General features: G+C 33.5%; 1 protein-coding gene across 1 annotated transcript; it reads left to right on the plus strand.

The window, feature by feature from the left end:
* The first annotated feature begins 2,040 nt into the window (after window positions 1-2,040).
* LOC143083521 (uncharacterized) lies at window positions 2,041-16,368 on the plus strand. The gene is made up of 3 exons (XM_076259773.1): window positions 2,041-2,232; window positions 10,160-11,637; window positions 13,000-16,368. The coding sequence occupies exons 2-3, from the start codon at window positions 10,161-10,163 to the stop codon at window positions 14,295-14,297; spliced, it is 2,775 nt and encodes a 924-aa protein (XP_076115888.1). The 5' UTR covers window positions 2,041-2,232; window position 10,160; the 3' UTR covers window positions 14,298-16,368.

A 16,368-nucleotide genomic window follows, 5' to 3' on the forward strand; every position in this document is an offset into this window, starting at 1 on the left:
TTATTGAATTTCTCCTTTATTACTGCACATATAGCGATAAAACTTTGTGAATATATATATTATGTCATAATGAACATATTTAAACCATAAGTAAAAAATCGTGAATTTTCCCTTTAAAAGATTTAAAACGTAATAAGTTAACTGCATGCTCATTATTGTAGATCCCGTATATTCATTATTGTAGACCCATCGATTAAAATTCATAATTTGACAATTTTCCATCAATATTTGGTGCGATTTTTTTCATCTTAAATCGAGGAACAAACATGTCAAGGTTTTCCTCTTTTTAGATAAAATAAGATTTGATCCGGGTTTATCAATTCTGCAGAAGCAGATCGGAATTAGTTATGACGTAGACAGTAATCATTCTAATCGTAATCATGTTCATTGACCATAACGACGATGAAAGCACATCATATAATGACGTTTCGACATCATATAATGAAGTTAACCTTACCACATGATATAAGATTACAAGCACATAATATAATGACACAACCACAACATATAAAGATGTTTGCACATAATATAAGGGAAAATGCACATCATATACGGATATTTGTACATCATATAAGTACATTTGCACATCATATAAGTACATTTGCACATCATATCAGTATATTTGCACATCATATAAGTGTAGTTGCACATCATATAAAGATGTTTAGACATCATATAAAGATGTTTGGACATCATATAAAGATGTTTGGACATCATATAAATATACTTGCACATCATACAAGTACATTTGCACATAATATAAGTATATGTGCACATAATATAAGGATATTTGTACATCATATAAGAATGTTTGCACATCATATAAGTATGTTTGCACATCATATACTAGGTATATTTGCACGTCATATAAAGGTGTTTGCACATCATATAATGACAAGTGCACATCATATAGAGGTAAATGCACCTCATATAATGAAAAATGGTCATAACAAGACAGTTTTGGCGTTCCATATAAGGACATTTTACCTAATGAATGAAATAAACTTTTAAAAAATAAGTGCACATCTTTATAGTGGCGAAAACCACGCATATCGAGTTACGTCGACGAAAGAGAATAAGTACATTAATAATAATTATGATGTCAATTTCATGAAATTATAGGGTTTTAATTAGAAAATAATCTTAAACACGATTCGTGATTCCCCATGTATATAGATTAAAAAAGAATTATAATTTTTATTCTTAAATTAAATTCTGAAATACAAAAGCATGGCTCTGATACTTGACAGTTCAGCAAACACGATTACGTCATGAAATACACGATGCTATTGACCGAACACAAAGGTGAGAGATTCAAATTGTAAAATCAGCCGCTGGACGGTAGAATTTCTATCAATCATTCAACGATAATAAAAGACTTTTGAGTGTAAAAGTATGATATAAATACTTTTAATTTGTTGAAATAACACCTTTTTATCAAATGGAATGCTTGTTAAACTGTTCCAGTCATTGTTACTAGTGACTGTCAGTCAATTGCGATATTTCACAGCTCATTTACAAATTCTGAGAAAAAAAGAAAAAAGAAAAAATATTGTTCCCATGGGAAAAAAATATCTTCCCATGGGAAGAATTTTAGTTCCCATGGGAAGAAAAATTAGTTCCCATGGGAAGAAAAAATCCCTTTGGAAATTTAGAATATTCCATGGGAAGAAACTATCTACCAATGTTCCCATGGGAAATTGTAGTTCCGATGGGAACATTAAAATTCCCATAGGAAAAGTACTTTTTCTCATGGGAACTTTTTCTTTTCCCATGGGAACTTTGAATATTTCCATTGGAATTTTTAAATTTTCCATGGGAAATGTACTTTAAATTAGCTGTGGTGACAACAGTGACAACGGTGACATGTTGGGACATATGGAGAAATTTGATATTTTTGATTATCTATCACTTGGGTAAAAAATATTTTTGATATCTTGTAAACCTACAAAGTCAGATTTGCCAATCCTGGAATGGCAAATTTGTCCCGCACAGTGTTCAAATATTTTATCAGCTGTGATAGACTGCATCAGAGACATATAATACAAGAGATTGGCAACTCTAGTAGAGTCTATATAACGGCCAATGAAATCACTTGGCCACCGGAAGTGCTTGGGATGATGATGTGACCTGGGATGAAGATAAGCTAATTCCGCCATTGTTGCAAAGAGAGACGACACGCTTTAAGATTTATTTTATCGTTTATGTCCATTGTTTTCACAGCTAAAGCATGTAAGTATAATCAAAAGATACATTTTACTAATATTACTAATTTGTTTATACTATAATGTGCTGAGATGACGATAATAATCCAATGCAGACAAATTTAAATTCGGTCCATTCAGCTTCCCCTCTTTATTGCTGTAGAACCGGCGTGGTCCACCAATTTTTTTTCATAAAACTTAGAAATTTACGATTATATATACAATTTTATAGTGTTATTCTACTCCCGATTATTATCCCGTTAGAATAAGACTATTTTCGTATAGTTTGGTCAAATAGTGTTTTCATAAAATATCATCAAATGGGGTTTATTTTTTTTTCGCATTGGTACCCAAATCCAGATGCAAACTGCCATTTTTTTCTTCATAAAACTTAGAAATTAACGAAAAAATATGCAATTTAAAAAGCTTATATTAATTCCAAGTGTTATCTTGTTAAAATAAGACCAGTTTCGTAAAGTTCCATCCTATAGTGGTTTCTAAAAATTTCAGCAAAGGTGACTAATATTTTCATATTGATACCAAAACACCCAGCTACATGTACAATGTGTGTTGATACCCTACTTTTTAAAAAAATGAGTATCAAATTATCATTTTTCTTTACAAAGTGAAGGTGTATTATCCATTAAGGTATGTTTATGTCCAATCTTTTTAACAGTCTTCAGGCTGAATAATAATGGCAGCCCAGGATTGTTAAATTGCTCCCAGGCTAGTCCGAGATTACTCTAAAAATTATATATCTACAGGCCAACAGAATCTAACTTCAAAATTTAATGTCGTTTTAACAGATCATCACTGCCTTTCAGTCGACCAATAGCTGATGACCTGCATGTAAATGTACAATAGAAGGGGCATTATGTCTTCTGGTCTCTTTGTTTCATCTGTTTGTCCGTCTATTCTGCTTCAGGTTAAAGTTTTTTGCCAAATAAGATTTCTTTATCCCAATTTCAGGGTTCACTGAATACAACATGTACATTGTCAATGCAGTATATCTGTGTGATGGTGCAAGTTTCAGGTTAATGTTTTTGCCCAACATGGTCAAGTTAGTTTTCGACTTGAAACTTGGTACACAGGCATTTAAAAAGAAGATGTGGTATGATTGCCAATGAGACAACTGTCCACATGCTTAAGAGACCAATATGACTGAGACATTAACATCTACAGGTCACCTTACAGCCTTCAACAATGAGCAAAGCCCATACCACACAGTAAGCTTTAAATTTCCCTGTTTGACAAGCTCAGTCAATGTTAACCACTGCAGTCCTTCATGTCTTGTGGCATGCTTCCAAAAACAAAAAAGGATGAAATATCATTTATATATATTTATATACATGTAAAGTTAAAACAATAACTTGAATAAGTAGTGTGTTCAGTTTAAACATATTTATGTATTTAAAGTGGATTAAGAAACCAGTAATTTCACGATTTAACTGACCCGTTTTGCACCTGATGTAGCTGCATTAGCCTGGTCAGAGGCGGATTTAGAGGGGGGGCCCAGGGGGCCCGGGCCCCCCCTTTTTGGGGAAAAATTTGGTTGCTTATATAGGGAATCATTGAAGCGTGACTGGAGCGGGCCCCCTCTTAGGTCAGTCAGTGGCAGGGTTTTCCATTCATTTTGGCCTAACAGGCCAAAATGAATAAGTAGGCGGTCACCGGAAAGAAGGGGGGGTCAGGGGGTTTGCCCCCCCGAAATTTTTTTGAAATCTAGATTCAAAATCCTGGCATCTGGTGAATTTTAAGACAATATTTCATGCTTGTCAAATTGACATACTACCAGCAGAACTTTTTTCTTAAAAAATTTTGTCTGCACAATTTTAAGAGTTTGAATACTGCTATAATTTAAACGTTGACAAAATTGAGCATACTGTTCAAATTCTGTATTGGATACAGCAATTTTATTTATTAGAAATTTTAATTATAGATAGGATGCACACTTTCTGTCTGACAGCAAATTTGATTTGTAAATATTCCTTTATCGTAGGAAATTTTCCGTATTTGCTTGAAGTATTCAGGCATGTTGGGTCATATCAAATCAGGAGACAAATAATGTATTCCATGTCTCCCAATTTAGGGACATCTCTAGATCTGGAGGCTGTCTCCCGATCGGGGAATATTGACTAGCTGTCGAATCTTCGATCCAGCGTAGTGCATTTGAACCAAATTGACAATTATGTCATCGATTCATTCGCGACTGTTAATAAAACACAACAGAACAAATTGAAAAATAATGCATGCAAACGTTATTGTTTTATCATAAAAATCCACACCTTTGTGTCGCTTAGTAGGGAAAAAATCTGTGATGGAACGTTTCATCGTCAACAGTTCGGTATCCGGTCGTTCCGGCCCCAAACCGATCCGGCCCCAAGTCAATCCGGCCCAAAGTCGATCCGGCCCAAGTCGATCCGGCCCACGTCGATCCGGCCCCAAGTCGATCCGGCCCCATAATAAAATAAGAAATAACTATATTGATCTTGGAGGAATTTGTGACAAAGTATAAATGGAATTTGCAAAAAGTGTCCGATGATGGATGACAACAGGTAAGTGAAGTATTGAAGTACCAGTTAAAGAACTATTTTAAATCGATACGAAAATGATTGTGATTGTGTCCTTGGTTGTATAGCAGCTTCAACATATTTTAAAATATGAAGTTATTTTCCATGATAACTTTAACTTTAACTCATGGCGATTTCATTTTCTTTTTGTTCATACACAGAATATCTAAATAAATATTTACAGTCCACTGGAACCTATTAAATTAAACTCATCATAATGACTTGATTAATCAAATCATTAGTCTATAATTGGTTTGTTTATTCAACAATTGTCTGATGATTGTGAACTAAGGTAATGCCACTTGTAATCACTTAATTAAATCAAATCCTGATTAATTGATCTTCTGGTTTAGGTTGGTGTATATAATAATTATAAATTGTATTTTTTTCAGGTAACATCACAGGCTTCTATTTACTTGTTTGTTTTTTCATAATATCAACAAGGTCTTTATAGATCGATATTTTGTTTGGTGTATATAATAATAACCTATAATGGTTTACTTTTATAAACTGTTATTTGGATGGAAAGTTTTCTCATTGGCAATCACACCACATCTTCCTATATCGATATATTTGAGAAATTTTAAGAACTTAAAAGAAAAGCAAAGTTTGTGTGTATCAGCTTGGGGATCGGCTTGTACCGTTGTGTATGTAACTATTTGTTATTACACAAGATGAAAGACTTGTTAGGATCACAGTCAATTGAAAGAAAACGCTAATTACTGCTGATTAATGTTGATGTCTGAATTGTTTTAATATAATTATACCCAATAATCTTGAAAACTTGTAATAAAAACATAATCAACCTAGTTGTTTTATACTCATCTGAAGAAAATATTTTTTTAATTTTTTTTTACCGTACACCTTTAACATTATAATAAAAATCATAAACATTTATGAATTACTTTAATATATATCTTTATTTTTATTCCTTATATTTTTTTTTTATTGGGGCCGGATCGACTTTACATTTGGGCCGGATCGACGTGGGGCCGGATCGACGTGGGACGGATCGACTTGGGCCGGATCGACGCGAAAGCAACAGTTCAACAACAAATGAAAGTTTTTAACGACCTTGACATTGCATTGCATGACTTGCATATATACTCGATATCTCTCGGGATTTTTCTAATAAGTCTCTTTCGATGGATAACGGCCATGTGTCCGATAGAAATACAAACCGGAACTCTCAAACGTAAATAAAACCTCTAGATAATAATAAAGTTACGACGTATAGAATAGTCGTATAAGTAAAATCTGCACCTATTTTTTTTTGACTGATGACGATTGAACCGGCCAAATAACTGTTTGAAACGGTCAATTTGGCCGGCGGCCGGTTCTTATGGAAAACACTGAGTGGGCCCCCACTTATGAAAAATTCTGGATCCGCCACTGCTGGTCTCTTTTCAAAATCTTCAGCGGTGTCTATTATGTGCAAAAGATATTGCTCTCGCTTAACACAGGTCAGTCATTTATCGTCCCCTTCTGATGGACTAGCATTAATTTTCAAGTCCATACTTGTAACTGGTGTCAGACCAGGAAATTTTCACACTGGAACCGGAACCTGTATTTAACCATGAACTAATGTGTCCGAGTTCAATGCATCAGCTGCTACACGACTACTCCCTATTTACTGTACCCAACCTATATGTACATGTACCTCATTTATATGCCCTGTAGACCATAAAGTTTTATTTTAAAATTTTTGATTAAACACTGTTAAAGTTACAATGTTGCTCCTATAGACTTAATGTAAAAGAATTGTTAAGAATAAAACAAAATACTTATCTATTAAAAAGCAGATGTGGTATGATTGTCAATGAGACAATAGACCAAAATGACACAGAAATTATCAATTACATGTATAGGATTGTATGGCCTTCAACAAGGAGCAAATCCTATACCGCACAGTCCGCTGTAAATTGCCCCAAAAGTCAATGTAAAACAATTCAAACGAGAAAAACTAATGGCTTTATTGATATACCAAATAAATGAAAAACAAGTATGTAACACACCTGTTTATAAGGTGGTAAACTTTTGAAATAAAACAAATGTCACTATTTTTGCTTAAAAGGTTACAAGTTCTTGTTCTCCATGTCTGTTATTTGGAATAAAGAGTGTTTCTCCATAGAAATATAAAGCCGAAGAGATTATAAGAATATTTTGTATAGCCAGTCATGGTCGTTAAATACTTTCTGCATCGTCATCAGGATGAAAATACCCACAACCCAACAAAGAAAAAGATTGCATAGATGCCAACCATTACGATTTTTCCGTAGTTTTTCCAATTTTGCGATTAAAACTAGGCTATTACGGTCAAAGTCGAATAGTTACGGATTCCCAATCATCACCGTTCAATTTTAGTCTTTAGTCTTTAGTAAGTGTCCCAAATGACACTGTAAACACTTGTGTACGTTTCCTCTTTTGTAGTTTCTTCACATATGTAATGTTCACTCATGTACTTAATTGAAGTTGTGGCTGCTGCTTAAAAAAATTTGACTTAATTTTGATATAGATTTATAGTGTTTTTTGCTGTATAGTGTTTTTGAATCTACCAGACTCCGTTAAATAATTTTCCAGATGGCACAATATCTCGTTTCGATTGTCTCTATTAATTTCTTCTTCATCGATTCCTAATAAGGTGTCTAAATCCATGTGTATATTTCCTGTAATAAAGTAAATAGATGTTCTCATCCTCTCTCTAGCCTCCTCATAGTTAGAACAATGTAAAAGGTAGTGTTCTACAGTTTCTGGCTCTCCACAGGAACAGTTTTTGTCTGATGATGGTATAATTTTGGATTTATAATCATTTAGATCACAATAACCTGTTCTCAAACTAGAAGTAATTGAAAACGACCATTTGGATGGTAAATCTTTTGGTATTTTCTGACAGACTTTTTGATGATAGTTGTAATAATTTCTGCCACGTTGACTTGATTCCCATTGGTTCTGCCATTTTCTTAAAACACTTTCTCTTGCTGCACATTTTATATCCTGCCTGGTTACTTCTGATGGTTCTTCTATTTTTTTGTAAAACACGGATTTTTATCATTACTTTTCCGTCCTGGTCCGGTATTTAGAAAACGCCAATGTAATGCTTCTGGTTTCTCGGGAGTTATCAACCTATTGTTGGGTAACTAACTGACTTCCGAAGAGGCAAACTTGCATTTTATGAAGTAGCTTTCCCCCTTTCTCTTCTTCTCCTTGACAAAACGAAAATGTACGAGTAGAGAACATCTGAACAATTAATGAATGGAATGCTACTACAGACAACATGTTAAACGACAAATTTTAGTGCACATCACTTTGCAACCACTCGTCAGTAATTTTTATTGGTAAATGCACGTTTATGAATGATTACTGAAAACTTTTCAAAAATACGGAAAATTTGATAGTTTGTTACTGATTGTGTCAAAAGGGGGTTGGCATCTATGAAGATTGTGCCATTGTTTTTTTTATAACCCTGTTTGCATGTTTAACCCCACCACATTACTTATGTATGTGGCTGTCCCAAGTCAGGAGCCTGTATTTCAGTGGTTGTCGTTTGTTTATGTGTTACATATAGGTGTTTTTCATTATTTTTTTTGCTTGTTGTCTCATTTGAATTGTTTTACATTGTCTTATCAGGGCTTTTTATAGCTGACTATATGCAGTATAGGCTTTGCTCATTGTTGAAGGCCATTAAGTGACATATAGTTGTTTTAAAATGTCTGTGTCATTTATTTAAAATTTGAAAAGTGCTATTCATGCGGTGCGCTGCAATGTTTGGATTTTACTATTAGTACAAATGGTCATATGTAAAAAATGTTCCTTTTATATTGTTCAATTTATATCTGCATGAGTAGACAATTAAAGAAACAGTTCAAATATAAATTATTTTAATCTCAATATGAAGTAATTTACTACAATGTAAACATTTTAACAACGGATTCTGGACAGTTTCAATTTGTAAAATTTTGATTTCGATTTTTTTTCTATCTTAATTGTTCCACACTTCTGTCTTTCTGATCTACAAATTGTACATTTACAATCAAAAATGAATCCTTTGACAAAGAGGCAATCTTTGTGCTCATCCTCAGCTGGTAGATATTCTTTCTGTCTTTAAAAGTTAGCATTGTTAGTTATTTAAACATGTGTGATTGTCAATGAGACTACTAGTTACCCCTGACCCAACGACCTAGAAGTTAACAACTATATATTGTTCAACGTACAGCATTCAACCATGAGCAAAACCTTTACGACATAGTCTGCAATTAGAAAAATGTGTGGACATCACGGGGTACATTATATTTAGACAAATACAGTAACATGTATATCCCCTCCACATCCAACATTATAATTTTATTTAAATAGAGGAGTTGGTATGATTGCCAATGAGACAACGGTCCACAAGTTGAAGAGACTAACACATAAATTAACAACTATACGTCACCGTACGTCCGTCAACAATGAGCAAAGCCCATACCATATAACCAGCTAGTATGTTTTCACGCGTGTATGTAACTTGTTAAAATTTGTAATTAGTTTCTTGTCTGTCCCTTAACCAAATGTTAGGAAACTTATACACCATGCCTATTACCTCAAAACACAGTCTGTAGTTTTGGTGGAGTTACTGTTACAGTTCTGGTGCCATTTATAAGCCCCTCTTTACAAATTGAAAAATTGCTGAATTTTTTGTAAGTTTAATTTGCCTCAAACAGATGATATAAAACTTGTACACAATAAACATTATAAAATTGACAAAAGAAATGTGGAATATATCAAAGAAACAACAACCTGACTCAAAATATAGTGCTAAGCAGACACTAAATAAAGATTATTACTTAATGAAGTTGATGTCAGTAACTTATATTGTATGTTAACTGTACATGTACAACCTTCAACAATTGACAAAAACATATCCAATATATGTACCTATGGCCATAATAAATATTAGGTTTGTTTGCCCAAACGCTACCTACCCAGAAAAAATTTGCCTAATCAAATTCTTTTATTGTCCTGATTTGAAGAATTTTTTTTTAATCAAATAGGCATGAAGAGTAATAAACATCTGATACATGTACTTCAATTTCTTTTTTTGAAAAAAAAAAGAAAATGCCTACCTACCTACCCACTGTCTCGACCATTGGGTACGGTTTCGTCCAACCAAAATATTTTTAAGTGTGGCCTTAAATAGTAAGCTTTAAAAGGCCCATACAGGACAGAACAATATTTAAAATAGATTTAGCATAATAAAACCTGAATATTGTTGCATGACATAGGAAGTAAAGTTTAAAAGTAAGGCAAATACTAGTAGATGTTGTATATAATCACGATAATCAATAATAGGCTCAACAAACTCAATTTTTTTTTCAATTCTAAATTTTTTATTTTTTTTTTATTTAGAATGCCAAAGAGGAAAAGAGGTAGTAAGCTTACAAAAGGAGTAAAAAAGAAAAGTAATCCTCGACCATGGCCAGCAGTTGGTCGCATTATGGAGGAGATATCAGTTGCAGTTTCCAACCCCACTGAAGATGAAAAGGATGAACCATGTTTTAATCAAGACTCATCCCTGCTCGAGTTTGTACGTTCGGAGGAAATTTCTAATGCATCAGGTGAAGACAAAGCAGAACACATGTTAGATGAACACTCAGACCACACTTACGCAGCAAAAGAACAGCTATTTGAGAATGAAAGAACATGTACACTTCAATTTGATTGTCAGGCAGATTTTTTTATAGCACCAGTGGAAGGCACAGAGCAACAGATTACTCAAGAAATAGAGATATCTACAGTGACTGAGACACGCAATGAACCTGAAGAACCTTGCCTTTCTCCCTTTCAGACTTTATGCGATTCATTACAAGGTAACATCAGCAATCCATATATCCTAAGCTGTACAGATATGGAGATTTGCATAGTTGAACTGTACCAGATCAGTTGTAGAGAAATGAGCATTAAACTATCAGTTATTATTGACAGTAACTTTTGTGCCAAAATATATGTACATAGGAAGGAAGTGCCAAGAGACAATGATGTTTGGACAGGACTGCCAACAAAATATGATAGCTTAGAATCTGTGACAAAATTATTAGCACGTCTTAAGTGGTTTTCTGTCTGTGTCGGAAATCCTGATGAGGAATATCAGTATATAACTCCAGTTGGATGTGGAATCAGTGACAAGGTCACCAACACTATTCGCAGCTACAGGGAAGGTAACTTCAGTGCCACATCAGGGACTTTTTCATACGGATCAACAATCCGATCAGTTCATTGTTCATTGTTAGTCAGAGGAAAGCGCTGTTCACAATGTTTAGATGACCGTCGCATGTTAAGAAAGAGACACCAAAGAGCTGTAGAGCGTCAGAATTCACCTCCAACAGATTTTGTGCACAAGACAATCAAACATGAAGACATGAGTAGATCAAACCTGATAGAAAAAATCAACCAGCAGCGAGATGAAATGAAGTCTATGTCATCAGAAATTGAAAAACTGAAGAGAAAATGTAAGCAGGATATTCTCCAGGATGGTGTTTCATTTGACCAAGTGCAGAACATTGAATTAAAAGACTTGATGTCCACATGTAACGACGAATTTATGAAAGCATATCCAGACCCAAACAGTGTACAAAGACTTTTTTGGGAACAACAGTGTAAATTTGAGACATCTGGCAAAAATGGGATGAGGTGGCATCCAATGATAATTAGGTGGTGTCTTTATATGAGGAACAAAAGTGCCAAAGCTTACGATGCCATGAGAGACTCTGGCTTTATACAACTGCCCAGTGCAAGGACCTTATTTGATTATTCACACTACACTAAGAGTGCCTTGGGATTTCAGCCAGATGTTACCAAAATGTTACATGAGGAAGCAAAGAAATTAGGTATGTACATGTAACACTTGTTAAGTGTAGTGCTCAGTCATGATCAATAATATATATATGGCATTAATTTATTAAGATAATTTAAGGATCATGAAGTCATGGTAAAAATTCATTGTCACAAATTCTTGAAGCAAAATACATTTATTGTTTGAATTTATATTTAAAACTCTAAAATTTCAAAATGATTATAATTAGACCTAAAAAATGGAGGGTCTTAACCAAAGTGTTGTGTTTCCTTCTTTCCTACATGTCATATATGTATATTGTCATGATTGTTTGAAGGCTTTATATATCTCTGATATTGAGTTATACATTGTACATTGTAACATAAGATTAAAAAATATATTTTACATGTACTGTACATGTACCTTTGGTTATACATGAACATGTTGATTTTATACATGTACAATACACATGATGATGTAAAGTTAAGAAAATAAACTGACAATTAATGCATGGCAAAAAAGGCAACAGACGTAAACATGCTGAAGAAAAAAACAGCAGCCTAAATATACCATAATGATGAATACAAATATAATTTGGATTCAGTGGCGGATCCAGGAATTTTCATTAGTGGGGCCCACTGACTGACTATTGCCCTAAGAGGGGTCCCGCTCCGGTCACTCTTCAGTGATTCCCTATATTAGCAACCACTTGGATTAATGTGGAATATTTTGAATAGGTGATGAAGTACATAACTCACAAGCATGTTTATCATGTTTAAGAATGTTGGATGTACATGATGTACATGTATATATATATATATTTGTTGTTTTGTTTTGTTTTAGTTTTTGGCAGTATTGCTTTGTTTTTCATGTTTTTCATACTGTACATGTAACCATTAGGCCAAAAAAAAGTATATGTATGTCTGTTTCCCGACCGACCCTGACTCAAACTCCCAGACCCTAGATATTTTTATTAAAATCTGGTAAGAAATTGTTTACGGTCCAATCCAGATCCATATCTTACTATGCCCAAATAATCAAAATGGCTGCTCCCAGCACAAATGTGCTACAATTAAGGTTTAGAATTGTCGGCATTGGGAGGATTATTCAATTAAAGCTTCTTTACAGGGATTAAATCATTTTGGGGGTATAGAACCCTAACCAAACATGACATTTAACCGACTGCAAATCTGACAGGGAGTGCAAAAAAAAAATTAAGAAAAAAAAAATCCCGACCAACCAACCCTGATTTATTTGCCTTGGCAGCAGGAAACAGACATATATTTCTTTTTGGCCTGACAGGGAATTAGTTGACTTCTATCTTGATAACACTGCATGCATGCATATATTATATATGCATGATATGTATTTGTACAATATTGAGACAAAATAATTTGAGATGTTATTATTATTGTAGGTATGTTTGAAGAGAACTACAAAAGTTATGTAGGAGTATTGTTTGATGAGATCCGCATTAAAGAAGACCTTGTTTATGACAAGCACACAGGAGAATTAATTGGGTACTGTGATTTAGACTCTATCAGCAACCAAATCATGAACTTAGAGAAAGCTGTAAATGACAGCAAGCCAACACAAGTGGCAAAGTTCATGCTAGTGATAATGGTCCGAGGTATAACTACAAATCTCAAGTTTCCTTTTGCAGGCTTTGCAACAAACAGTATAACTGCAGACTTTTTATACCCGATCTTTTGGAAAGCTGTATCAATCCTTGAATGCTCAGTTAAACTTAAAGTCCTATTTTGTACATGTGATGGAGCCTCTGCAAACAGAAAATTCTTCCAATTGCACAAATTAGACAACAGTACAGAACCTGTGTATTTCACCCAGAACCCCCATGATGAGAACCGTAACTTGTATTTCATTTCTGATGTGCCACATCTGTTGAAGACCGCCAGAAATTGTTTAAGCAACTCGTATTCCCACAAGAAAACTCGTCAGTTATGGAATAGGGAAAAAGACATTTCATGGATGCACTTGGTCCGTTTGTTTGAAGAACATTGCGAACAAGATATTTATAGTCCATGTCCAAAATTATCAAGACCGCATATTGATTTGACAGCTTTTAGTTATATGAAAGTCAATCTGGCCGCTCAGATATTAAGTGGAACTGTTGCTAATGCATTAGAACATTTTTATGATGAAAGTGTTTCTGAAACTGTATGTTTCATTAGACATTTTGATAGATTTTTTGATTGTCTGAATGTACGAAGTCTTTTCGAAGGTCGCAACAAAAGAAATCCAAATTTGAACCCATATACAGATGTAAATGACGACCGTTTGGAGTGGCTGACAACAACTTTCCTGGGATACTTTGAGGAGTGGCGACAAAATATTGAAAACAGAAACATTGCTGCAACCACTAAACAAAAGTCCGCCATGACTTTGAGTAGGCAAACATTAGATGGACTTAAAATCAGTGTAAAATCTATTACCGAATGTGTTAAATTTCTGCTTGAGGCTGGTGCTGATTTTGTTCTTACACATCATTTTAATCAAGATCCCCTGGAACAACATTTTGGACATTACAGACACAAATCAGGAGCAAACAATAACCCGTCAGTATATGAAGTGAGAAACATGATGACAACACTCCGTGCCGTTGGTTCCCAGGCTCTCCAACCAAGAAGAGGTAACATCAGTGCGAACCGGGAAAACATCCCAATAGACAATACTAAGCTACCAAGAAAAAGATAGACTGGGGAAAGTATTTTGACACCTGAACTGTAATTATAAGGGAAATGATAGACAAGACAAGAAGTATAATTTTTCTTCTTTTATTATGAAATCACATGTACTTAAATATTTAATTCATGCATACTACTAGTATAACAGCTATAACATTCATGTACATGTATAGAAGGTATAAATTTGTCAGTTTTAACTTAAATTTAAAAAGCATCAAAGTCCATAATGTAATACCATAATACCTTATATTATAATGAAGTATAATCTTTTCATATTTGCTACAAGTTATATGTATACACAGGTAGTTTCATAACAAGCTCATGGTGTTTGCTTTAACTGTGCTCTATTTAAAATAATTTTTTGAAGAAGAAAACAAATCAAAATTCTTACCTTTATTGAAATCTAAACAAGAAATAATTTGTAAAAGACTAATTTAAGCAACTAGATATTTACACTGTTTTATTTGTTTTTTAAAAATTAAGTTACTAAAAAAAAGGACATATTGTTTACATTTATGAATACAATGAAGTACATGTACCTGTAGTCTGTAGCTATACATAGATAGCCATAATTCAAAATTCATATATTTTTTGTAGCTAGCTATACATAGATAGCCATAATTCAAAATTCATATATTTTTTGTAGCTAGCTATACATAGATAGCCATAATTCAAAATTCATATATTTTTTGTAGCTATACATAGATAGCCATAATTCAAAATTCATATTTAAAATATATATATATATATATACATGGTCATCTACATGTACCATAATGTACAGGTCCATCTGTTTACCTTGTAAATACTGTTATTATTATTTAAGAAATGATATAAGTAATTTGTGTACATATATTTTGTATTTGTATTGTCATTCATACTACATGTACAGTAATTAATGTCTTTCATACTTAGTTGTTAACATGTCTTTCTTTCAACGCTTGTCTCAGACTGCTTGAGCTTTTTTTCACAACTTTTTTGTTCTGTATTATATTATTACGATGGACACGAGTGAAAGCATTTCCACGAATGGTTAGAAACAATTTGATTATGTCCTCCAAAACAAGTATGTATTGAGAAAAATCTAAGTCTGTAAAAACCTTTTCGGAATAGTATTTCACCATATAGGATTCCATAATATTCTCCTGTAATTTTTTACACAAGAGTGATGAAGCACATATGTTGGATGGAATGTTTTTCTTGACAACCATCTCAAACTCACGGATTAGGAGGTAGAAGTTGTCACACGGCACAATAAGCCCACCACGGTCATTCTTAATGGTCCATTTAGAAAATCTGGTGAGGAATGAAGAGGTGCTAGATTGCGACCTCAATCTGTCTATACAAGCCATTTTTGAACCTTTTTTTTCACCTGTCAATTTACAACACTTTTTGCTGCATGCTCTTATGATGTAGCCACTTATGTAGAATAGAATACTCTGGTCTTTGTCGGAAAGTTCTGATTGTTGAATGTTAGATTTCTGTGTTTCGTGTAAACATTGTTGATTCAGAAGTTGATTTATGAGCTCAAGCATGAACACTTGCAAGAAGTTTTTGAAATCGGATTCAAGAAATTCATTACTACTAAACAGGGTGCTGTATGCCTCTGTCACGGATTTACTTAATCTTACTTTATGGAATTTGGAGAAGAACATTTCTCTGTCATGAGACAAGCATAAATTGGCATTAAATTTGAACAAGTCACTGAATAAGCTTTGAAAAAATTGTTCAACTTCATTGTTTGTCTTACATTGATTAGTAATTTCTGTAATAGCTGAATCACCAAATAGATTTTGAATAGGATCTGATATGATGCTGTCTGCAGTATCTATGTAGGCAGTGTGAAATATTGTGTCATATGTAGTACTGAAATTGCATTGACCATCTGTATTTTTTTCTTTTTTTACCTCAATTTTGTTGGATTTTTCTTTAGACAGGTTAGATGCTGAATTTGTAACCCTATGGTCATAAGCTGTAAGAAATGAAAAAAAAATTATTGAATATGAATATACATTAATGGCATTATAATTATATATATATAAATAGATGTATGATAATAAAAATATTATTTATACCTGGAA

Source organism: Mytilus galloprovincialis, chromosome 7, assembly GCF_965363235.1.
Source record: "Mytilus galloprovincialis chromosome 7, xbMytGall1.hap1.1, whole genome shotgun sequence".
In the NCBI taxonomy this organism is placed as follows: Eukaryota; Metazoa; Mollusca; class Bivalvia; order Mytilida; family Mytilidae; genus Mytilus; species Mytilus galloprovincialis.

What these genes read in the sequence shown, in the direction of transcription:
- LOC143083521 (XM_076259773.1), top strand. Translation starts at nt 10,161, where the DNA reads ATGCCAAAGAGGAAAAGAGGTAGTAAGCTTACAAAAGGAGTAAAAAAG. An exon ending in TGAGGAAGCAAAGAAATTAG is followed by an intron (nt 11,638 to 12,999) that starts GTATGTACATGT and finishes TTATTATTGTAG; the next exon opens with GTATGTTTGAAGAGAACTAC.